This window comes from Xenopus laevis, chromosome 3S (genome assembly GCF_017654675.1).
Source record: "Xenopus laevis strain J_2021 chromosome 3S, Xenopus_laevis_v10.1, whole genome shotgun sequence".
In the NCBI taxonomy this organism is placed as follows: Eukaryota; Metazoa; Chordata; class Amphibia; order Anura; family Pipidae; genus Xenopus; species Xenopus laevis.
In genome coordinates, this window is record NC_054376.1 from 125,029,991 (window position 1) to 125,055,993 (window position 26,003).

The 26,003-nt window shown below is 42.6% G+C and overlaps 1 protein-coding gene across 1 annotated transcript; it reads right to left on the minus strand.

The window, feature by feature from the left end:
• Positions 1–397: 397 nt before the first annotated feature.
• Positions 398–14,614, minus strand: rab3d.S (RAB3D, member RAS oncogene family S homeolog). Its single transcript, NM_001094522.1, is given in 5 exon segments — positions 398–1,366; positions 1,664–1,788; positions 2,184–2,302; positions 2,667–2,894; positions 14,513–14,614. Coding segments are annotated over 4 exon segments (654 nt in total). The 5' UTR covers positions 14,513–14,614; the 3' UTR covers positions 398–1,184.
• Positions 14,615–26,003: the final 11,389 nt, after the last annotated feature.

Genomic DNA, 26,003 nt, shown 5'->3' on the forward strand with positions numbered 1-26,003 from the left:
GTTACAGGGACAATAAGGGGCTCAGGGGTGGGGTTAGTGGAATAAGGAGTTACAGGGACAATAAGGGGTTCAGGGGTGGGGTTAGTGGAATAAGGAGTTACAGGGATACTGGAAAAAGAATTTACATGGACAATAAGGGGTTCAGGGGCCGGGTTATGTGACATTTAGGCACTCAAAGACCAGGTTACCATGGTTATATTGATTGAAGATAGAAAAAAACTCATATCGTACAACATAATATAGGTCATATACAGCCAATTAAGATATTAAGGAGTGGGTTACACTTATTAAGTAAATGGGTAAAGCTTTCAATCACACATTTATTCATAATTCACAACTGTCAGCACCCCAAATCTAATCTCTTCAGATTACACAGAAACAATGGGTAGATGCAATAAAAGGAAAAACTCCTTTTATTAAAAAAATGTAAACATTTCAATTGCTTTTAGACCAGACAGAAAGAAGTTACACAGGCATTATAAACAACTGCATGATATTCACTGGGGTTCATAGCTTCACCCACAATGATGAAGACCCCAGTAATTTCTATAGAATCCCTTTAAAAGGTGCACATGGCGTGATTGAAATACATGCAGAGCATCTGTAATGTGTTACTTCAGAAGCATCAACATTAATTTAATTTAAGGTCACGGTGGGTTCATCTTTGGCACTTAGTGTATAAAATAGACTTCCCTGGTCCCCTGAACCTCAACCCTGCCAGTATAGTAGTGTTGCAGTACCAAGAAGAGAGTTTTGTTGGTGGCTGAGAAAGGGTTTCCCCACCTAGAGATCTTTCATGTAAGATGGAGTCTGTAACATTTCTCCACTTTGGGGCATCCATGGTTTCACTAAATGCTCATAATCTGTATTGGGGATGGGCGTTTTGGTTGGTCAAACTGGACTTCTTGTTGCTTCCTCTTCATTTCTCAATCTGTTTGGCAGTGTATGTAGGGCCTACATAAAGGAATTCTTTTTGTATCTATGAAAACGGTTTGGTTGGAGCATTTGTGCTCAGCTGTCAGTTCTACAAGAGCAGTCACAATGCCCCTCATTGGCAGTTGCAGGTAAATAAAAGGGATGTGGGCGGCTCTGTCTTATAGCAGCAGTTCACTGGTGGCCATGCTGAGCATCTAACAGGAGCAGTCTATCAGAATCGGGTGGTTTATTTTACTGATGTTGGTGTTTTAACAGGAACAGTTGCTGTTTTCCTTGGGGGAAGACTCTGTGAGCTGGGCAGTGCCACTCCTTGGAACAGGTCCATTCTCCAGGCTCTCATTCATCTTCTCACAGATTATGTCCACTAGACGTTCAAATACTTGCTTCACGTTGATGTTGTCTTTGGCGCTGGCCTCAAAAAACTCAAATCCTAAGAAAAAAAGGCAAAGGTTGATTCAACAATATAAGGCCCCCACACGTTGATATCTTATATTATTATGTCAACAACATCATCATCATGAACTGCTTCACATCATGTGATATGAATGCTGATACAAAACTGTCCCTTGATGCAATGAGTCCTCATTGAGGTTCAGCCCATCTGTAAAGGACTATCAATCGTTGTGTAAGCTTCAGTGCTACAAATTTCCAAGAATGTTTAGTTTGCCTACACCATTCTACTGCAGAACTCTAGGACCCAGCGGTGATGCTTCCAAACCATTCCTACCTAATTCCTCAGCAAGTTTTCGCCCATCCTCAGCAGGGATCACCCGATCATCTTCTAGGTCACATTTGTTTCCTACTAGCAGAACCTGTGCATTGTCCCAGGAATATGTCTTAATTTGGGTTGCCCTAAGAGAAAATAAAAAACAGATATAAAACATATCTATACAAAATAATTTGGATGTTTTTGGAGCAAACACTACTTTTTAGGAAAACTTTCCATGCACAGTAAATGCTACTTCCCCATTCAAGTGCTGGGACAAATTAGACAGATTGTCAACGGCTTAATGCTCTTCTGACCCAATGGGATTTTTTTACCTGCCCCATAGATATCTGGATGATTGGTGTTCAGACTGAGCAAGTTGTAATTTTGGCCTCAAACCAGGTAAATTGCTATGACCTTTCTTTTAAGAAGCAGCTAGATCCAGACTGCACAGCCTGTTATCTGTCATCTGACAGCTGCTAACTCCATATCCACCTACTGTGTTTGTCACCATCCCATTAAATGGTTTCTCCTTACTCACCAGTCCTGCACAGCATTGAAGGATTCCATGTTGGAGATGTCATACATGAGCAGGAAACCCATGGCGCCACGGTAATAGGCTGTTGTGATTGTGCGATACCTCTCTTGACCAGCAGTGTCCTGTAAGGCATCATATGAAGGCATTAGCCAATGTTACTCCTCACTGGTACTGACCATTCAACCCGCAAATGTGTATGTGTCCATTTGAATGGGTCACATAGAAAAACTGGTTCAAAAACTAGCAAGGTGGTCAGGACCTGAATAAGTTAATTGAAAGGAAGAATGAATAGACCCTCGATTAATAAATAAATGAGTCAAGCACAGTAGAGATGCCCAGGTCACCCACTTCTTCTCAATTAAGTCCAAAGGGCCCTTGAGAAGGTTCTTGACAACTCAAGGCTGACCTCTGAAGTCAGAGATGATGGGCTCTGGATGGCCATTTTACTTCTAATTTGAAACTGGAGAGAACATGAGGCTGCCTTACCCAAATTTGCAGCTTGACCCTTTTTTCGTTCCTGTACACCGTCTTGACCTTGAAGTCGATCCCCACTGTACTGACAAAGGCCGATGTGAAGGAATCGTCTGCGTAGCGGAAGAGGAAGGAGGTTTTTCCCACGCTGCTGTTGCCGATGATGAGGAGTTTGAACATATAGTCAAAACTTTGGTCAGCAGCATCTTTCTGGGGCTGGCGAGTGTCACTGGCAGATGCCATCTATGGGGCCACAGAGAGAGAGAGACATAGATTAAAGTCCTAAAAATGAGAATACACTGATAAAATCCTTTTATAGAGGGCCCATACATTTAAATCTAATCAAAGGACCATTACAAATAACTACAGACTGTCATGCATCTTGAGTGACATCTTTGTCAGATGACCCAAGCTCTTGTCATGGAGAGTTCCAGACTGGGATTAATCACTGTGTATGACGATTGCTTTACGTAAATAAAGCTCTTCTTCTAAAGAAGTAAATAAAGCTCTTCTTCTTCCATTTTTACAAAAGTACTGCCATGAAGCCTGTGCATGAGTAACAAACACAGAACCCCAGAAGCTAAACTGATCAAGATTCAAAAATAAGGTTGCAGAACAAATATTTAGTAAAACCTATAAAAAAAAATTTTTCTTTAAAGGGATACTGTTAAATGAATCAGTTAATAGTGCTGCTCCAGCAGAATTCTGCTCTGAAATCCATTTCTCAAAAGAGCAAACTGTTTTTTTTATATTCAATTTTGAAATCTGACATGGGGCTAGACATATTGTCAATTTCCCAGCTGCCCCAAGTCATGTGACTTGTGCTCTGATAAACTTCAATCACTCTTTACTGCTGTACTGCAAGTTGGAGTGATATCACCCCCCTCCCTTTCCCCCCAGCAGCCAAACAAAAGAACAATGGGAAGGTAACCAGATAGCAGCTCCCTAACACAAGATAACAGCTGCCTGGTAGATCTAAGAACAACACTCAATAGTAAAAACCGATGACCCACTGAGACACATTCAGTTACATTGAGAAGGAAAAACAGCAGCCTGCCAGAAAGCATTTCTCTCCTGAAGTGCAGGCACAAGTCACATGACTGGGGCAGCTGGGAAATTGACAAAATGTCTAGCCCCATGTCAGATTTCAAAATTGAATATAAAAAAATCTGTTTGCTCTTTTGAGAAATGGTTTACAGTGCAGAATTTTGCTGGAGCAGCTCTATTAACTGATGCGTTTTGAAAAAAACATGTTTTCCGATGTCAGGATCCCTTTAACTGTTTTTGATTGGTTGTGATTCTCTTTAAAATCTAATTTTCTGTGAATAGGACTTTAGCCCATGACTAAGTGCCCTTAGAGTACAAAATGTGTAAGGCCCATGGAAATGTGTAACTTTTAATTTCTAATAATAAATATAACTTTTCACTAAAATTTCTTTTCTGGCCCTGTGGATTCCTTTGAGTGCCGGTTAGCCCTGTTTTTTCTATCTGCACATGCTGGTTTGCCACTTGGTCTGGGGCTGGACTGAACTGAATATGAATAGACTTTAGTAGGTAAAACCATATTAAATTGTACCTTGAGATATAGTATATGGTTGTTAAAAAAGCAGATTCAATATGAATTTTCTTTAAATAAGGTGCACCTAGAGATATGTTATATGCCTGTTAAGAGAATAAGTACAAAATTAAAAATTTTTTTTCGTTATACTGGACTTTTTTTTTCAATGTATATTGGACTTTTTCTATTTTCTTGGTGGTTTTTTTTCAAGGTGGGAGGGCCCATTGGGCTATTTAAGGGCTGTACAGATTGTCTGCCATATCACCTGATGAAGGGGCCAGCCCCCGAAACGTTGTGCATTACTGTGACGTTAATAAACACGTAAAGGTTTATTCCCTATTGCAATTGTTTCTGTGTGCCGGTTCCGCCTTTCTGGTTTTCATCAGTGGGAGCAGCCATGGTTGCTCTAACGAGGTAACCAACGTCCCCAAAAACGAAGAGAAAGTGCCCTCTAGTGGTTAACTATTAGGAAAAAATGCTTGCTCGGGCTAGCTGAGTAACAACTTGTGTACAAACCAGAGGCCAGACGTGGGAGTAGGTTTTAGGAAGAAAAGCCACACAAAGCATGTTTTGCTTCCGAAATCCATAATTGTTGGTTTAATATCATGTGAAACTATTTAGCAACAATAGAATGTTGTAACTCGCACAGTGTTATGTATTGCATCAAAGGTAATTAACTGTACAATCACAATTGCAATAAATCGACATATCTTTAATGAAGACCTGACACAGCAGTTTGGGAAGTGCTGCACGATCCCCATAAATCAATCAATCATATTTTAGGAGCTCTCCTGTCATTCATATAAATGGAATCCGCCTGACATTGTCCGGGAACAGTGTTTTTCACCCAGAAAACATGTGCATTATCAGGCCAAAAAAACACTTTGAGCCCTGCCCTGCACTTGTTCCAAAATGGAACACGTGGAGACCTGAGTTTGCCCTATGAATACAGGGCTGCCAATGTTCAGGAGCACTGTATTCATGAAGAGTGATAAGGGAGGCATGTAGGCAGGATTACCAGGTCTAATTTTCAAAACCAGCCAAAGTCGGCTACAAAACCAGCCAAGAGGCACTTCAAAAGTAGCCCAAAAATAGCACAATATTTGCAGTGAAAAAAAGTCTAAAAAAAGAAATGAATATTTGTTAAAATACACCTTTTTCAAATTTTCACTGATTTGAAAACTTTTCCATGAAGCAAAATGGGATAGATCTGCCTGTCCCCAGGAGGGGGAGGGGAGCTCAGGAAGTATAGGGGTCCCATGAGGCCCTAATACATATAAAACCTCTAGACATTTTGGTGGACAGCAGATTTTTGCCCCAAAATTGTCTGAAACTTGGAGACTGGGGTTAACTCCCAACTTCTAAACATGTCCATCCCATTGCATGCTGGGTATTGTAGTCTTAACTTAAACTTGGCAAATTGTTTAACAAAAACTACATTACCCAACATACACTGAGATACGCAAGCTTGGCATACATTTTGGCTGGTTTCCAAAGTACAAACCAGCCCAAAGGCCCAAAGAGTAGCCCAAATCCGAAACCCCCCTGTGCTTTAAATTAGTAGCCCAATTTGGCTGGCAACCCTGCATATAGGTGACCTTCCCCGCAACCCCCCCCCCAATTTATGCTTCATTCAGACACCCAAGTGCAGGTGCAACAAAAACAGATCACTGCACAGCCTGATCCATTGGCAAGGTTGCCTTACACCCCCTTCTCTCCACCTAATGTCGGACTTCCTTCTCTGAACCTAAACTATTGCATTTTAGAGATGCACCAAATCCAGGATTAGGTTCAGTAATCAGCCTTCTTCTCTGTTTTTTTTTAGCAGGATTTGGAATCCTTAGGGCCAGTCAAAGTCAGTGCTGAGATTATCCCCTGCATAATGAATTTCTGTTTACAAAACAGTCACAACAAAAGAAGGAAGGGGGTGATAGTATACTGGAAATGGAATTATCAGCCTTGCAAGGAGCAAGCATGGAGTAGCTACAGTTTCCCTGTTTAGCTCAATAACCATCAATTGTGATTAAAACAATAGGGAAAAAGTATGTTTGGCACAAGTCCTATCCATTGAAATCACGTTGAACAAGAGAGGGCTGGTGAACTGCCCCTTTAAGAATTATTTATGCCATTAGGTTGCCCAATGTAAGCCTTTATGCCATTAGGTTGCCCAATGTAAGCCTTTATGCCATTAGGTTGCCCAATGTAAGCCTTTATGCCATTAGGTTGCCCAATGTAAGCCTTTATGCCATTAGGTTGCCCAATGTAAGCCTTTATGCCATTAGGTTGCCCAATGTAAGCCTTTATGCCATTAGGTTGCCCAATGTAAGCCTTTATGCCATTAGGTTGCCCAATGTAAGCCTTTATACCATTAGGTTGCCCAATGTAAGCCTTTATGCCATTAGGTTGCCCAATGTAAGCCTTTATGCAATTAGTTTGCCCAATGTAAGCCTTTACGCCATTAGGTTGCCCAATGTAAGCCTTTATACCATTAGGTTGCCCAATGTAAGCCTTTATGCCAACAGGGCCCAGACAAATCAGTCATCATTAAAGGGAGAGCCTCTCTGACACCTGCTGCAAATGTAAGGCAAGTCATGGGTGTAGAGACACCTTCTGAGCAATGCAAACTGTGAAGAATAAAGCTACAGCCCAGTGTCTGAGTTATTGTGTAAATTACATGCTGGGCATATAACACAGACTTTTGCCTGCCGGCTGTTTACACTTGACACTTAAAGGGGTGGTTCACCTTTAAGTTAACTTTGGGTATGTTATATAATGGCTAATTCTAAGCAACCTTTCAAATTGGTCTTCATTTTTTCTTTTTTATAGTTTTTGAGTTATTTGCCTTCTTCAGTTGTTGAGGTTGAGAGATCTGCCAGAGGCCACCAAGTCAAAGTTTACCAATGATTTAATCACAAAGCCACTCCTTCTGCCTGACTGGAGCATCTGCTGCCCAAGTTCTTCCAAGCCATCTGTAGGTTATGGCAAATGCCAGAGGGGCTGCCATAAGATGCCAAAAAAGAAAGTCACTATTTAGTGGGCTGGTCGGGAACTGATTGGGCCTCTATGTACTCGTAATGCCTGGGCCTATTTTGGCTTCCAGCCCAGACTTGGGGGTCATAAATGTTAACTGCAAATCTAGAGATCAGGGAGAGGAATGAGCCACCTCTTAACTCTAAACTGAAGTCTCTTATTTATATAAACACCCAAAATTGTCCCTCCCCATGAGAACTGCCTGTAAGCACCATCCAGTCTCCCTCTCTGGCCACAATACAGTCCTTCCAAGTAAATCTGGCATCATGGAGATTTTATGTTTTTTTTATTGAAAACTTTACAACAAAAAATGAACATTATTTACACTAACATTACAATAACAATGTATTACATTCATACAGAACCAAAATCCCCAACAACAAACAAAATATGGGTGGCAAATGTGTTCTCTGGAATCATGGTACGGGAATACGAAGCTTGGTCAGGCATCATTGAGACAGGGAGGCAAGGAAGTTGAATATATCTAATTATGGCATAAGTTTGCTCTGTCCCAAGTGAAATTGTATTCATTTCAGTAATTACCATCATTTGATTACATAACATTTGCGGGAACCAAATTAGCTGAGTCCAGTGAAATGAGATAACCCATAATTAGTTCATAAATACTACCCTATTAAAAGCAGCAAGCAAGGTGGATTCCTGCTGTATCTCAGTATAAGATAATGCCTGATAAGTACAGGAGATAACCCCCATCTTTACAACATTATGGCAGCTTCCAGGGTAAATTTATTGTGGGCTATAAACGGAGTACAAAGGCTTACTATAGTGAGCATAATCTTGGCATAGACTGAGAGGACAGCAGTGTAATTACCTGCAGGGCCATAAAATACAATGACAGTTCTCTTATTGGCTCAAATGTGTGTTTTCCAGCCAAAATCTGCCATTCATGTCAATTGCAGGAGGCACGGGCAGCGAGTGACAGGTTTCTCCGCTGTCAATTCCACATCACTGTCTCAAACTTACAGATAAGGAGAATTTCATTATAGAGGGTTAAGACAGCCATACATGGGTTGACACTGAATGCCAACTTGTCATTCCATACAGTCTAAAGCATACAAGTTCATGCATGGTAGAGCCCTGCTTGGGTCTCAGTTTTGAGATCTTCAGCTCAACCAGTGACCCACAAGACCACTGTCCTGTACTCCATATCTACAAGTCCTACTCAAACTGGCAACATATCTCCCTTTCTGTGGGTGACCTGAGGGTACCTGACCCAATGCAGGACTCTAGTTTGTAAAGGACTACCTGTCCATCTGATCTGGTCTGTGATCATACAGAGATCTATCAGGAGGTTTGAAAAACTATGGATTTTGTCATACTACTACAGGTATGGGACCCATTATACAGAATGCTCAGGACCTGGGGTTTTCCAGAGAAAGGGTCTTTCCATTATTTGGACCACCATACTTTAAGTCTACTAAAAAGAATTTAAAACTTCAGAATATTTGTTGAAAATTAAGTCTATCCCATGATTCAGAACTTTGTGGATCACAGGTTTTCAGATAACAGATCCTTGCAACCATACAAACAGCAGTAGCACATGCAGTCTGCCTTTTATCTTAATACCATGATTTTGAATTGCCTTGTTTGATTGGGAAGGCATTTATATATCACATATTCAGACATCACATACAGCCATTGGATGGCATTATACTGTATGTTGTAAATCTTTAAGGTATGTGACTGTTACTATAAAAATAGCACTGTACTCAGTGGCATAAATAACAGTCATTGGGCCCTAAAGCTAAATCTTTTAGTGCATGAACACAATGGGAAAATTTGTGTTTTGTAAAATTATATATTGCCTTCTTCTCTAACACTTCTGAAATTCAAGTACAAGTTGGACACTGACAGTTTTGCCATTTTGCCCTGTCTTCACCTTGACCAACTAACGCCATCTTCCCCAACAGTCTCCACCTTGCATCCATGGTCCCCTAGTGTTGGTATCTTGCCCTATTGTCACCATCTTTTTTATTATTATTAACATGTATTTATATAGAGCCAACATATTGCGTAGCACTGTGCTGTCTTTCAGTTTCCCTCTTGGCCCACTGTCTCCACTGTGCACTATTGTCTTCTTTGTCCTCTGTCTGTATCTTGCCCTTTGTGTCCATCGTGCCCTACTCTCACCATCTTGCCCTTTGGTTTCCATCTGTTTCTACTGTCTCCACCTGGAACTACTGTTTTCTTTTTCTCCTAGTGTCATTATCTTGTCCCATTCTCTGCACAGTGCCCAACTAACATAATCTTGTCTCCACTATCTCAGTCTTGCACTACTGTCTTTTTGTCCCCTAGTATTATCTTGTCCTACTGTCTCCCTTTGTTTTGCTGTCTCCATCTTGCCCTACTATCTCCATTTTGCCCTGGCATGTTCATGTTGCCTCACTGTCACCTTCTTGCTCCACATGTCAGCAAAACCTTAAAGGCTGCAGGTTGGACAAGAATAATACAAAGTTTTGCCATTTTCCCTTACGCTCACCATTATTCTTGCTACCCCTGAATCTGTACAGGGCTCAGTGAAATAACCTATTTATTCCCTGTAAAAACTCTCAGACCACTCAGTAGCTTTGGGTCTCCTGACCCTACTGTTCCACATCGGGCTTGAACTTGCGTTCCAATGTGGTGCATCAGAACAGGAGACAATCACTCAGTAACGTGTGTAAGATCAGCAACTTGTGACTGAACCAAGTGTCAATACAGTTATTTATTTCTAAAGCACCACAACACACAGAGACGGCTGGGTTTATGGCACAGTGAGGACCTATAGCTGCTATGGAACTAAAATCTGCTACTTGTTTTTTTAAAACTGCTTGTGGGGACACAGTTTGCACCTTTGCCGACTAAAACAGTAGAAGATGAATTATATATGTAACCCTAGGTCTTGTGTACAGTTTCTGGCTGTCATTTTAGCTACAATAGCTGAACCAGCAGCTGAGTTATGTGCTGAAGGTTAAGGTGTCTGTGCCCAGAGTCACTAAATGGCAGCTGCCTTCCTCTGTTACATTGTTCCACACAGAAATACAAACAAAGAAGGGCAGAACTTCCTATTGGCCTAGCGGGAAATGCTCTGTAAAAAATGTTGGCTCAGTGTTGTGGCAGCTCTTTCCTTATTGTGTCAGATACTGCGCTAATACTTCAAACATCCCCCAAAGAGTCAGCTTTTTGCTTTTAATATAAATGTGCACTACAACTCCCAGCCTCTTCTAAAAGTCGGCTTCAGCCTCTGTATAAGGTCACGGCGCTTCTGGGGGAAGAAAAATCTAACACACCCCTTGTCCTCCTCACTTCCTGTCACCTGACCAGAGCTTCCTGGATAAGATGTTCCATAATAGACCCCATACACATATAGGGTTGCCACCTGGCCGGTATTTTAACGGCCTGGCCAGTAAAAATGATGGCTGATCCCAATGTTATTAATAATGAAAAAAGATAAATATATAGGAAGGCCGGTATTTTTTTCCAGAAAAGGTGCAACCCTATACACGTACCACCTTTAGAGGGTCAGATTTCATATATTTATATTGCTCAAAGAAGTGCGTTGCATCTGTTTATTCTGCCATGGGCATCGCCAGACGGCAGTGAAGTAAAAATACTGACGAGCCTTTTTCTAGAGGCAGACTTGGTGCTGTTTGCCAGAGAGGAAATAGATATTCCCCCATTCAAGCACAAGAAGTGACAATATAACAATCTTAAATCCCTTTACACAGTATTATGCGTTGTTTTGAGAAGAAAAGGAAACACTTCTTTCTATATGGGCCCTGAAACAATAAGCAGGAGGGTGTCACTGAGGTTTATGCCCCGTGGCCATTGTTTATTCAGCAAGAGGCAGGACTAGACGCTTCAGTTCTTTTGCATCGATTCCAGTGCATTCTGGGATTCCGGATCTCTTTACACCGTCATGGCGACATAAAGGTTATCCTAGAGACATATAAGCTCGTGACTGAGTCACCCCATGTGGCACCTCACCAGAGCCATTTACTGACACTTTTCCCTCTCACAGTCTGACCCCAAATCCTGCAGCTGGATTATTTTGTCCATCATTATTATCAGAATCATATGCCACGCAGGACATGTCGCTAATATGTTTTGCTTTGCGTAGGCGACAGACAGAAAATGGCTGAGAAAATGGCTGAGAAAATGGCTGCCATTCGTGTTCTCAGATTTACGAGAGAAAAGAGTACCGAGTGTTCTGCAGTTTTCTTGTCAGGGGCAAACGGATTTACAGGTCAAGGGGATTCCAAAAGCTTTAGATATCACTGCACTGCGAGCAAAGATTCAGGCCTTACAGCTGCCAACATTCCTCGCAGGCGTTATGTTTACTTGCCATGTGATAATACAAATCTGGCTACCCACAATCCCTCCTAAATGTTGCTGTATTAGGGCTGAACTCCACGGACGATTGTCGTTGGATCCGTCCAATATTATGGGAGTGATATAAAAATCGCAGGTGCACATCTGACAGTCGTGTCATGTCGGATACATGTAGTTTGTACCTGCGATTTTTCTATCACTCCCATAATATTTGGTGCCTGACACTTGAGACAGATCCGATGAGAATCGTCCGTTGAGTTCAGCCCTGACACTGACTCTAATGGGGAATTTGTTCACTGTTCTACCTCATGCCTTAAAGCTGGTCATTTTATCTGCTGGCTTGAGACCACCATCTCCCGGCCAAACCCATCGACCAATATATGGTCCTTTCCCAAGTGGCCATTCTTATAAGCCAGTCGTTGACGTGGATAGCCAATCAGGTCAATTTTCACTCATTCGCAACTTCACTAAAGCAGATTTTGTTGTGTATCCAGACCAAGGTTATTCCAATATTAAGTTACTGCTGAGACAAACACCTGAGCAAGTACTGGTGCCACTTAGCCTCACCATGTACCCCTAGTTTATAGAATTGGAACCTCTATACCAATGAACCCCAACCAGTAGCTCAGGAGTAACATGTTACTCACACCAACCCCTTGGATGTTGCTCCCAGTGGCCTCAAAGCAGGTGTTTATTTTTTAATTGCAGGCTTGGAGGCAAATTCTGGTTGTATAAAAACCTGTTGTATTTCCAAACAGAGCCTCCTGTTAGCCAATCACAACACTTATTTTGCACCACCCAGGAACATGTTTCATGCTTGTGTTGCTCCCCAACTTTTTTTCATATTGCTCACGGGTGAAAAAAAGGTTGAGGACCCCTGCTCTGTACATGACACTTTGTCACCACACCCACTGCCACCTGATACTAAATGACCTCTTCTTCTCCACCCGAAGGCCTTATGTCATACATGGAGATTACCACACTAAAGGTGATTCATTGTTTTCTATGGGTGCAAGTAGCCACATAAAGCCACACAGACAACAATGACTCCTCTTTCGACAAATAAATGAATTACCCTGTATTATATAATCACGACACTAAGGAGCAATATGGGCATTTTGCCTGCTGGGTTTTAAGGGTAGTGGCACATGGGAAGATTTCATGGACGACTAATCTTCCCATGTGCCACTACCCTAAACTCTGCTCTTAACATGACGTCAAACACTCCAAACTGCCTCTTTTCTATTCTTTGGAATGGATTGAAAATACCAGAAAAATGGGAAAAACACCCAAAAAAGCTACATGCACCGTGGGTAGTCCAGTGCCCTGTGCTGACATTTACCTGCAGGATCTTTCTAATCAGTCTGTTTCCCATAGAAAAACATGGAAAATGCTCTTCCTCTGGCCGACAGCAGGGAGCTACACTGCTCACAACACCCCCTTTCTAAAAGACCCCAAACAAACATTTCAAGATTATTTGTGGTCTTAAGGGGTAGGGCTTTTCTGAGTCACTAGAACAGGATTTTCGGATTTTCTATGCTCTGTATGGAAACCTTCAAAAGTGATTGAACCCAATAGAGCCACATGTTCCATAATCCTTAAAGGTAAAGTGTAACCTCCTTAGCTAATTTATTTTCAAAACAGATATGGAACTGAATGGTGCTCATCCACATTTGGAAAGGGTTTCCTATCACTATTCTGGGTCTGTTTCAGCCTGTAATAAAACAGCACCCCTAGTGGTTACATAGAGAGAGAGAGAGAGAGAGAGAGAGAGAGAGAGAGAGAGAGTGAGAGAGAGAGAGAGAGAGAGAGAGAGAGAGTGAGAGAGAGAGAGAGAGAGAGAGAGAGAGAGATGTATATACTGTATGCATTAACAGAGCCAGAAATATGGCAATAACATGTTGAACAGAGAATGGAGAAAAAGAGTCTGTACACATGATGATCTTTACATTAAGGCCATATAGTTAACTGTCTCTTTAAGGCAAAATAAATATTCTATACAGTATAAACATTCTGATTAATGACCCAAAAGGGCTAGGCTATGTCTGCCATCCACATTATTTCAATTACACATATTAAATTTGAAGCCTCCATTCCCAGTAAGCAGTTAAATAATTCAGCAGACTTTCCGGATTTCTGTATAGCCATGCAGCATGGCATTAAGGGTAAGGTTACACTGAGCGTTTCGGGGAGATTTAGTCACCTGGCGACTAATCCCCTCGTCTTTGCGGCAACCAATCTCCCCAAACGCTTTCCCTCACTCTTGCGCTGGCTAAAATGAAAAATCGCCGGCGCTAAGCACATGCAGTGATTCATTTTCTGAAGTCATCCGAAGCTTCGGGCGACTTCGGAGAATGAATCGCCGCGTGTGCTTAGCCACAAAGACGAGGTGATTAGTCGCCAGGCGACTAAATCTCCCCGAAACGCTCGGTGTGACTTTACCCTTAAATGAAGGACAAACACTCTCTGCAGATTTTATTATGGCTCTGTATGTGCTAATTACAAGCTAGAAATGCTGCTGCAGCTGGACTTAGGGTTGCCACCTGGCCGGTATTTTACCGGCTTGGCCAGTAAAAATTATGGTTGATCCCAATGTTATTAATAGGGAAAAAGGATAAATATATAGGAAGGCCAGTATTTTTTTATGGAACCCTAGCTGGACTGCTTTAGCTGTTGTTGGACTACATCTCCCAGAATGCTTTACTGTAGTTCACTGGGCTGGCAATAACTGTGCCCCCTACAGGCAGGGTGATATATACCCACTGGCAGAGCAGGGCACAGAGCGTATGGCAGCAGCACCTACACTGAGCCAGCTATTCAAATACACACAATAAGGAGACGTGTCCCTGGGAGCTGGCAGTTGTGTGTATGACAGTTGGGTACTTTCCTGTAGGCAAGGATCAGGCTTGGCACTTGGCAGCCCTTGCTGGGGGTTACTTACCTTGGAGTGTTGGGGTGCAGCAGGGGGGCTGGGGTGGGTGCAGTCTCTTGCTCGGGTTCCTCCTGCCTGTCCCGGATCTGTGTGTTTGCAGGTGTCTCTCCCTGTGTGGAGTGAGGTGTGTCTCCCTCCTGCCCTCCTGCAGTCTCCCTCCCTCCCCCAGCCGTCTCTCTCCCTGCAGGGCTGCGCCTTCCTCTCACTCCCAGAGTTTATCTCTGGCTTCTCCCTGCCATGCGGCTCAGGTTTCACTCTCTCCCCCTGCGACTGCTGCTCAAGCTCTCTGACTGCGACTAAGCGCAAGGTGCTATTCCAGTGCCCCCTCTATTTGCCTCGATGAGTATATCCTTATCCCTGCACATTGGAAACCAGATTTTACCCACCTTATGGGCTACACCCATGGGATCCATCATTTGACCCCTCTAAACTGTAAAGCAGGGGGTGCCTAAAGTGACCCCCACTCTGTGCCACTGGGAGCTAAAACCCTGGGTGAGTTTGACCCGTTTCTTTCGATTTGCCAAAAATTTGCCGACGCCAATTAAAGTCTATGGGCGGCAAAAAATTGTGACGTGCGGGGAATTTTTCTTTTTTTGACGTGCGATGCCATTCAAGTCTAGGGGCGACATTTCTGCTGCGAAACAAGGCAAAACAATTCGCCCATCCCTCACCACCACCTCCCACTCTGGACCTATGGGTGCCATTTTATTCCTCTGCTATAACTATGAGTTCCACTATCTGCCATCTTTGTGCCCCAGATGTAGCCAGTTGGGTAAGTAAAGTGCGCTGGCACCCCCTGCAAAAAAATCATCAGAGGGGCCCCGGCGAACTCCAATCCCCATTCTCCCAACCCTCCCACCCATACTGACTTGCACCCCCTTTCCCTGTCGCAGGTAAGAGAGCGGCTGGGGAGGGAAGTTTCCTTGTTACTTATAGAGGAGGCAGACCCCACAGTCTGCGCCCCCCCCATTCCCCGGGCCCCCCCTGAGTGTACCAAGGGAAGCCCACAAGTATACCTTTGTCTGCACCCCACTGTGTCTTGCCCTGGTTAAATAGAAATGACCTGCCTGCCAGACCCTCTGGGGTCCCACCATACCTCTCTATTCCCCTGCCAGGTGAACCCCTAAACAGCCCTTTCTGTGGCCCTACTGAATGTAACCCAAACAAGAAAATCTTGGTCCCCCTTCTTCATATGCCTGCTTGGGAGGTATCTCACAGTTTGGGGTTAGGATGTGTTCTCCCTGTTCCCCATAAGGAGTCTGCAACTGCCATCTCTTTCCTAAGTTAAGGCCTGTGTTTCCCTATGAGGGTTGTAGCTGCAGCTACCCCACTGCCCTGTGAGACTGGCGCTGCCCCTGCCCTCATAGTGCTCTTTATTATGATGTTTCTCCCTATATCCATCATAATGAGAGTGCTGGCTCAACCTAACCTGAAAACCACTCTCTCTCATGCTGTGAGTCCCAGGCTGATTGCAAGAGCCAGGGCTAAATTGTTAGTCTGAGAGAGCAATGATTTCATGATGTTCATACACAGAAATACATTCCTTTCAATGAAGAAAGGCTGGAGGTATTGTGTTATACCACACCCTGTGCCTATACCCACCCCATGGTCCACAGGCACATCAAATTGTAGCCCAGGCATGTGTCCATCTGGTTCAGCCCTTCACTCATGGAATTCTTGTTTAGCTTCCAGCTGATCCATAGGGAAAGCCAACGCCCATCAAAACTTGACTCCTAAAGTCTATCTGATTCCAAACTGGAAATCAAGCCAAACCAGCTATCAAAGCATCCGACCCTTTCTTAAAGCTATCCACTGTATCTTCCAGTACAACCAGTTCCAGGTAGTGCCATCTTAAGGTGAAACCTTCTACTCTCAGCGGATGCCTTCCAGTCCTCGCCATCTATAAGAGAGTTTATTGTATGGCCCTTGTTTAAAGTTATATATAATGGATAAATATACCCCTTTATGTGCCCCTTTTCTTGGTGTCTACAGTCCCACAAGCTTGGCCAGCAATTGTTGTTCACCTTTTAAGAAACTTCTCGTATGCTGTAGAGAGTGATATTCTGTGGGACAGTGACTTATTTAGCTTTTTATTCTAGTTTATTATCGTTTACAAGTTCATCAATCTGGTTGCTAGGGTCCAAATGACCCTAGCAACCATGCAATGATTTGAATGAGAGACTGGAATATAAATTGGAGAAGCCTGAATAAAAAGATGAGTAATAAAAAGTAGCAATAACAATAAATTTGGAGCCTTACAGAGCATTTGCTTTTAAGATGGGGTCAGTGACCCACATTTGAAAGTTGGAAAGAAGAAAGCAAATAATTAAAAAAAAATAAAATAAAAAAAAATTGAATGCCAATTGGAAAGTTGATTTGAGTGGGCCATTCTATAACATACTAAAAGTTAACTTAAAGGTGAACCACCCCTTTAAAGGGACATTATGAATACTCAGATAAGGGAAAGGCAATTTAAAGGTATAACAAACTCCATATCTGAGTGTATTGGAATTAAAGCTCTAATCATGTTAAACTCTAAATAATTAGACGTCTACTGCATAAGTGCAAACAATCCGACCGACGGTCTTACTCATAATCCACTAATTTCCCTGACATTCTTCCTGGAGGTGGGCTGTAACCCATTCCTGTTCAGCAAGGGGCGGGGCCTTGTTGGACAGTTACAATGGATACATGATATGGTTACAGAGCTGGATAATAGAATTAGGACTCCCTCTGCTGGTCACAGATTGAAAACATTCTATTTATTGCAGGGGGCTATGAAGAGCTTGAACACTGTAGGAACAAGTGTCCGTTTGTCTGCCAATTGCAGCGAGAAATCCCTGTATATTTGGTGTCTCTGATCCAATGGTGAAATGTCCCTGTTATAAAATATCTGATCTTATCCCCCTGCACCTCCAGATTTTGTAAAAAGGTCAGTGTCTGTGCCAAGGCATGGAAAAAATATAAAGGTAAATAAGTTCTGCTTCCCTGCTGCTAATTCCCATTATCCCTTATAATGAGCATTAGTCCCTGGGTGAGTAGAAGCTTGGCTACAGTGTGGGCATAAGCATCGGCCCCTGGTGAGTAAAGACAAGCTTAGCTACAGAGAAGGGTTGCCACCTTTTCTGGAAAAAAATACCAGCCTTCCTATATATGTGTATTTTTTCCCTATTAATAACATTGGGATCAAACATCATTTTTACCGGCCAGGCCGGTAAAATACCGGCCAGGTGGCAACCCTACTACAGTGTGGGCATGAGCATTGGTCCCTGGGTGAGTAGAAGCTTGGCTACAGTGTGGGCATGAGCATTGGTCCCTGGGTGAGTAGAAGCTTGGCTACAGAGTGGGCATGAGCATTGGTCCCTGGGTGAATGAAGGCAAGCTTGGCTACAGTGTGGGCATGAGTATTGGTCCCTGGGTGAGTAAAGGCAAGCTTGGCAACAGAGTGGGCATGAGTATTGGTCCCTGGGTGAGTAGAAGCTTGGCTACAGAGTGGGCATGAGCATTGGTCCCTGGGTGAGTGAAGGCAAGCTTGGCTACAGTGTGGGCATGAGTATTGGTCCCTGGGTGAGTAAAGGCAAGCTTGGCTACAGAGTGGGCATGAGCATTGGTCCCTGGGTGAGTAAAGGCAAGCTTGGCAACAGAGTGGGCATGAGTATTGGTCCCTGGGTGAGTAGAAGCTTGGCTACAGTGTGGGCATAAGCATCAGTCCCTGGTGAGTAAAGGCAAGCTTAGCTACAGTGTAGGGTTGCCACCTTTTCTGGAAAAAAATAGCGGCCTTCATAAATATCTGTATTTTTTCCCTAGTAATAACATTGGGATCAAACATCATCTTTGCCGGCCAGGCCGGTAAAATACCGGCCAGGTGGCAACCCTACTACAGAGTGGGCATGAGCATTGGTCCCTGGGTGAGTAGAAGCTTGGCTACAGAGTGGTCATGAGCATTGGTCCCTGGGTGAGTAGAAGCTTGGCTACAGAGTGGTCATGAGCATCGGTCCCTGGGTGAGTAGAAGCTTGGCTACAGAGTGGTCATGAGCATCGGTCCCTGGGTGAGTAGAAGCTTGGCTTCAGTGTGGGCATGAGCATTGGTCCCTGGGTGAGTAAAGGCAAGCTTGGCTACAGAGTGGGCATAAGCATTGGTCCCTGGGTGAGTAGAAGCTTGGCTACCGAGTGGGCATGAGCATTGGTCCCTGGGTGAGTAGAAGCTTGGCTATAGTGTGGGCATGAGCATTGGTCCCTGGGTGAGTAGAAGCTTGGCTACAGTGTGGGCATGAGCATTGGTCCCTGGGTGAGTAGAAGCTTTGCTACAGAGTGGGCATAAGCATTGGTCCATGGTTGAGTAGAAGCTTGGCTACAGTGGGGGCAAGAGCATTGGTCCCTGGGTGAGTAAAGGCAAGCTTGGCTACAGAGTGGACATGAGTATTGGTCCCTGGGTGAGTAGAAGCTTGGTTACAGTGTGGGCATAAGCATCAGTCCCTGGGTGAGTTAAGGCAAGCTTGCTACAGAGTAGGGTTTCCACCTTTTCTGGAAAAAAATACCGGCCTTCCTATATATTTGTACTTTTTCCCTAGTAATAACATTGGGATCAAACATCATTTTTACCGGCAAGGCCGGTAAAATAACGGCCAGGTGGCAACCCTACTACAGAGTGGGCATGAGCATTGGTCCCTGGGTGAGTAGAAGCTTGGCTTCAGTGTGGGCATGAGCAGAGCTATATACAGCAGTTAGGCTCAGTTACAGAGGAGGCACAGGAGGTTGCAGAGGGAGGAGAGGCCATGGTATTACATGAAGTGTTGGTCTAAGGCTTTGTACTTGGGATCCTTCTCCTGCAAGAACTGGTATCCTTCCATGTTAGCAGACAACCCAATTTCCTGCCCCAGGCTGTGTTCCTTCTCAATTAGGTGCATCTTTTTTTTTTCTTTTCTTTATTTTAATTCAAAGGTTTCCTTCAAACGTGCCTATGATTAGGTATAGTTTGATACGAGACGCGTTAGGACGCATACTTTTTAACATCATGGAATAAAAGTTACAAGTTTTAACCTCTAATGCCATGGCTGCAGGAGTGCGTGCATACTTATTTTGGACGATTTGCATCTTTCTTTCTCCTGACAACTTCCTTGACTACTTGCTGGTCAGACTGGTGGGAAACTGACCAGCAGGTGGTGCTGTTGTAACAAAATTCATTCATATTAACAGTACATGTATCCCTTAATATATTGGAATAAATAAAAAATAAATACATAATTTATGTTAATTACAAAAGTGCTTAGAATAGCACTCTCATCAATTGTATATTCCCTTATTTTAAAGGTTTACTTATCCTTTAACATGGCCCTGATTAGACATCCCTGAAATTGCTCCTACTTAGACACCCCTGTATAGGCTGATTCTATGAAGAGTGGTAGGGACCAATAAAACAAATTGATGTAGGATAGACAAAGTGGGCACACCTCCCAACTGTCCTATTTTTCACGGGACAGTGCCGATTTTGACAGCTCAACCCGCAGTTACTGAAATGACCCAAATTTCTCTTTGATTTTCTGCACTGAACAGCCAGAAAAAGATACAATGTTTCTAAAATAAAATTTAGGCTTTTGGCAGAGAGCCCAGAATATGTGGCAGGTGCACTTGGATACATTTGTAACAATTTAAGATAAGCATAAAAACAATCGTAACTATTTAAGACAAACAGGTCTCTTGGGGAAACTGTGACTTGCAGCTTAAAGGGCAATTCACCTTCATTAGCAAAACTGCAATAACACTGAAAAACAACAGAAATGTGTTCAAACTTTCATAACCTGCCAAATTTTGTAAAATGAACTTGACAATTAGGGGGTGTGGTCACAAAAATGGGCGTGGTCAAAAAAGTTGCCACCCTTGGGACAGCTAATCTTTTTGTCCCTCTATTTACAAAATGTTGGGAGGTATGAGAGTGGGTTATACCAAGCTATATATATATATTTTCCAATGAGTATCTGCACTCCAAAGCTGGTATCAATGGCGGGGTGCACAGTAATTGTTTATGTATCAAAGATCTTCAGACCAGCACTCCCTTTAAAAGTTTAATAATTTTATTATTCTGTAGTATCCGACGTTTCGTTCCACATTTGGACCTTTTTCAAGGATGATACAAAAATGTAAAAATCCAGTTTCATGTGTTACAATCAAATGTCTCTCACATATAGTGAATGTGTATATATATTTTTAAACAATTTATACAATTATGTGTCCATCATATACATATTAATAGTGCATATACAACCATGTATTTCCGTAAGAAATATAAATATGTGAATAAATATTAAATATTTTTAAAATTCAACCGTCTATGTGTTGTAATTTTTGAAAAAATCAACTTGTAATACTTAAAAACATCCACAAGATGTCACCAGTGTGTTTCAAAAAGGTTCACGTTACAGTGTCCATAAAATCCCAGTGTTACAAATCCTAAAAGGAAACAAAAAAAGAAACAATAACAATTGTTAAAAAACCTTGATTAGTACACTGTAACACTGTAACTGAGGTATATCGAAACAAATTGTCTATTTAACCTTAATCTATTCTCAGGAGACATTCAATTTAAAAAGCAACTTAAATTGACTTGTCCATTCATACCATAATTGCAATTCAATTCAGCTCATGAATCCAAAACGCCTCCCTCTTCAGTAACATTTTTTCTATATCACCTCCCCTCGGATGAGCTCTCACCTGCTCGATGGGCATGCATCTGAAAGAGGAGGCATCGTGTTTGGCCTCGGCCCAATGCTTGGCCACTGGTTGTTGAGCTATGTCCTGTTTCCCCTCAATTTTGCTTCTATCTCTCCTCCTATTCGGATCTAAAGCTGCCCTTATACTTGATCTATGCATACTTATCCTTTCTTTTAGTGGTCGTATCGTTTTACCACAATAGAGCAATCCACACGGACATTTTATGATCTATACCACCATTGTGGTTTCACAGGTCATCCGCTGCCTCACTGCATATTTCTTGCCCGTGTATGGGTGCGTGAAGTGGGTTCCTAAAATAAGTGCACCACACATCACACAACCTTTACACTTGTGTAATCCAGGACGTGTTAGTAGCCCCAACCTCTCTTTTTCCTTATCGTACTTGTCCCTCGGATCCGAAGGACTCAATTGCTCCTTCAAATTCCTCGAGCGTGAGTAACTGAATCTGGGTTTTTTACTCACCCTCCCTTTCAGCTGCTCATCTGTACATACTACATCCCAATATTTAAGTACCATCTGTTTCACCTCAGAGCTTTTTAAACTGTATTGGCTGGTGTAGTAGATCTCACCTTTCGGTCGGCGTTTATCTGTTTTACTGATAGTGTCTCCCACCCTCAACAACTCCTCACGATCCAAACTCTCTGCCCATTTCGAAGTGTCATCGATCAATTGTCTCGGGTAGCCTCTTTGAGCGGACTTTTCACTCATAACTTTTAAATCAATTCTCCTCTTGGAGATTTCTCTATCAATTCTGGCTACCTGTAACATTTGCGACTTAGGCAGTGAGTTCACTAAGTGTCTGGGGTGGTGACTGCTGTAATGCAGTATGGTGTTCCTGTCAGTCGCTTGGTAAATATACATGTCTGTAACCGCCCTCCATTTTTGTACACTGTCACGTCCAAAAAGTTTTCACTGTCCTTCAGGGTCGGACTGGGGGGCCCAGGGCCCACCGGGACTGGTGTCCAGGGCCCTCCTCTGGCCCCCGCTACCTACTTGTTAGGCGAATCCCTGCTCGGCACCCAGACGGCGCATCGCGCATGCGCAAAAGGCGCTCGGTGCGCATGCGCAAATGGCGCTCGGCACGCCAAAATTTTTTTTATTAGTTTTTTAAAAACTGTTTGGGAGAGGGGGGACTGGCCTGGCGGGGGCCCACTAGGGTCGGGGCCCACCGGGTATTTTCCCGGTATCCCGCTGGGCCAGTCCGACACTGCTGTCCTTACTGAAGTTCATCTTAAGTTTTACTGGACTGTCCAGTTGGTTGAATTGTTCTACAAACTCAATCAACTTATCAATGGGTCCCATCCATAAAAAGAAGATGTCGTCAATATAGCGCCTGTAAAAGGCGCCATATCTCCGAAATAAATTGTTTGAAAGAATATGTTGGGTTTCAAATTCCCACATAAACGCATTGGCGTATGTGGGAGCTACCCGTGACCCCATAGCAGTCCCAGTGAGCTGCAAATAATACTGCTTCTCAAACTTGAAATAATTGCGATATATAATTGCGTTCGGGTCTATCGCTGGCTCATAGGGGACAGCTTTAAGAGGCGGTTCCCACAGTGACGCACACCACGTCCAGCCAGTTACGTGTCCAGCAGCGCAGGAACAGACAGCAAGCAGGAAGGGAACGCCGCACGAGGACCAGCGCCAGAGAGATTGGCAGCACGTCCTTTTTTAGAGCCAGGCACAGGAGACAGGAGCGACCCAGGAAAGCCACCCGTCATGGAGGGAATGCCAGCACAATATCGCCCGCAAAGACAGCAACAGAAGAGACCACACAAAGTGTAATCTTCAGCGCATGAACTAACGAATGCAGAGGAGGCAGTACTCACCAGGGGATTGAGTTTCATACCGGCGGTGAGTAACTCAAGATTTTCCCATTTTTAAAGTTTTGTATCATCCTTGAAAAAGGTCAAAATGTGGACCGAAACGTCGGATACTACAGAATAATAAAATTATTAAACTTTTAAAGGGAGTGCTGGTCTGAAGATTTTTGATATATATATATATATATATATATATATATATATATATATATATATATATATATATATATATATATATATATATACTGTATATATATATACACAGTATATACAAATAGACTGATGAGTAACAAGTAACAAGTAAATTATATAAGGAGTCTCCAGAGCTCAGGTTCCCTGTTATCACATTGCTATAAGTCAAAGCAGCCTGAGATAAGGTCGACCAATAGGCACAAGTCAGCTGCCATATTGTCTCTTTATTTCCATTAACAGGTAACCTGTGTGATTAATAATTTTGGAAGGTCGAGTCCTAAGCCTGAGGAATCAGAGGATCTGCCCCGACATCCTGTGACTTCTCTGCCCCCTTCATCAACACGTGAAAAGTTAAGTGCGGTACTACTATAGTTTATATAAACAAGCTGCTGTGTAGCCATGGGGCAGCCATTCAAGCACAGGATACACAGTAGATAACAGATAAGTACTACTATAGTTTATATAAACAAGCTGCTGTGTAGCCATGGGGGCAGCCATTCAAGCACAGGATACACAGTAGATAACAGATAAGTACTACTATAGTTTATATAAACAAGCTGCTGTGTAGCCATGGGGGCAGCCATTCAAGCACAGGATACACAGTAGATAACAGATATGTTCTGAATAATCCCATTGTATACTTCAGAGTTTATCTGTTATCTGCTGTGTATCCTGTGCCTTTTTTCCTTTTTCAGCTTTGAATGGCTGCCCCCATGGCTACACAACAGCTTGTTTATATAAACTATAGTAGTACGTATCTGTTATCTACTGTGTATCCTGTGCTTGAATGGCTGCCCCCATGGCTACACAGCAGCTTGTTTATATAAACTATAGTAGAGTTTCTGAAGCAAACACACCAGTTTTACCAATGCAGGACAACAGCACATTATATTTTCATTAATAATTTGTTGGCTTTCCTGTTCCTTTAAGAGGGGAGCTACAGTACGTATAACACCAACCTCATATAATTACAGTCTCTGCTTATATACTCTATTTCACTGACAGAATTATGGGGTTTTCTCTGCAGATGTCACCGCCTCCTTGCCTTGTTTCAGTGACCCCAGATGTCCTCATATCCTCCAACTATTTGACCAGTCAGGTGTGACGGTTCCTGATCCAGAGCTCACAGATAATGCAGATTCTTAAACTTTATGGCACTGACCCCTCATTCTGTACTGCCAGACTTACATCCCAGAGAAGGACATCCATTACATACCCCATGTCTGTATTCTGCATTCCATACAATCCTATTGCTGCTTGGCTGGAACTCTCTGTCCCAAACCCTCTTATGATATGATGTGTTAAGAGTCAAGAAATGAGCCGGGATGTAGTTCTGCTTAAATGGCCTGAACAGGAAATTCATTTCTACCCACAAACTGTGTTGAGCTTTTTTCTACCACCAACAAACAAAACACCTGCAACCAGTATAGAGCCCTGGCAACGACAAAGGTGTTCTCCAACTCCTTTGGTTCTGTAACCAGGAAGGCAACATTTCTCAGCCAATAAGTTTTAGTCGGCTACTCTAAGATTTCCAGATCGGAAGTCATCAACAAATCACAATAACTTAGATGATGAAGTAATTATCATAAAGGGATGTGATAATGTCACGATTATTGGATTAGAACATAATTTATAACCCAGGAGGGTGGTGTGAGTAGTGTAACAATATGCCAAACTTAAAGGATGCGTAAACCTATAAAAAAAGGGAATGTAAAATTGATGAGGTGGTTATTTTAAAACATTTTGCAAAGTACATTCATTATTTATTTTGTTTTAATTCCAAGATATTAAGGGATACATGTGCTGTTAATATGAATGAATTTTGTTACAACAGCGCCACCTGCTGGTCAGTTTCCCACCAGTCTGACCACCAAGTAGTCAAGGAAGTTGTCAGGAGAAAGAAAGAGGCTGCTCTGATGTTCTTCTGCTTAGGAAAAGAATTAGAAACCTTTCTCACATCTTTCCTAAGCAGAAGAACATCAGAGCAGCCTCTTTCTTTCTCCTGACAACTTCCTTGACTACTTGGTGGTCAGACTGGTGGGAAACTGACCAGCAGGTGGCGCTGTTGTAACAAAATTCATTCATATTAACAGTACATGTATCCCTTAATATCTTGGAGTAAAAAGAAAATAAATAATGAATGTAAATTACAAAAGAGCTTAGAATAGCCCCCTCGTCAATTTTACATCACTTTTTTTTAAAGGTTTACTCATCCTTTAAGCACTCTTGGAATGTATGTTCATCAATTAAATTCCAATTTTTAAGATATCAGGGGGCATATTTATCAAGGATCGAATTTGAGTTCTTTGACAGTCGAAGTATTTTTTCCAGCCAAAATGGCCATATTCGATCGAATTACGATCAAAGTAAAATCATACGATCGAACGATTTAACCCTTCGAAACGAATGATTCGAAGGATTTTTCAAGAAACAAGTTTGACTTCTCAAAACTTGCCCAAAAGCCTCGGATAGGTTCTAGGAGGGCCCCCATAGGCTAAACAGCAATTCGGCAGGTTTAAGGTGGTGAAGTGTCGAAGTCTAAGTTTTTTAAAGAGACTTCGATTTCCAAGTGGGCGAATTTTTGAAGGTTTTTCAATTAGAATCGAAGTCGAATTTGGCCTATTCGATGGTTGAAGTACACAAAAATAACTTCGAAATTCTACGTTTTTTAATTTGAAAATTCACTTTGACCTTTGATAAATCAACCCCCAGCAGTTTTTTAAAACTTCAACAAGATGTTTTTTACCTCTAGA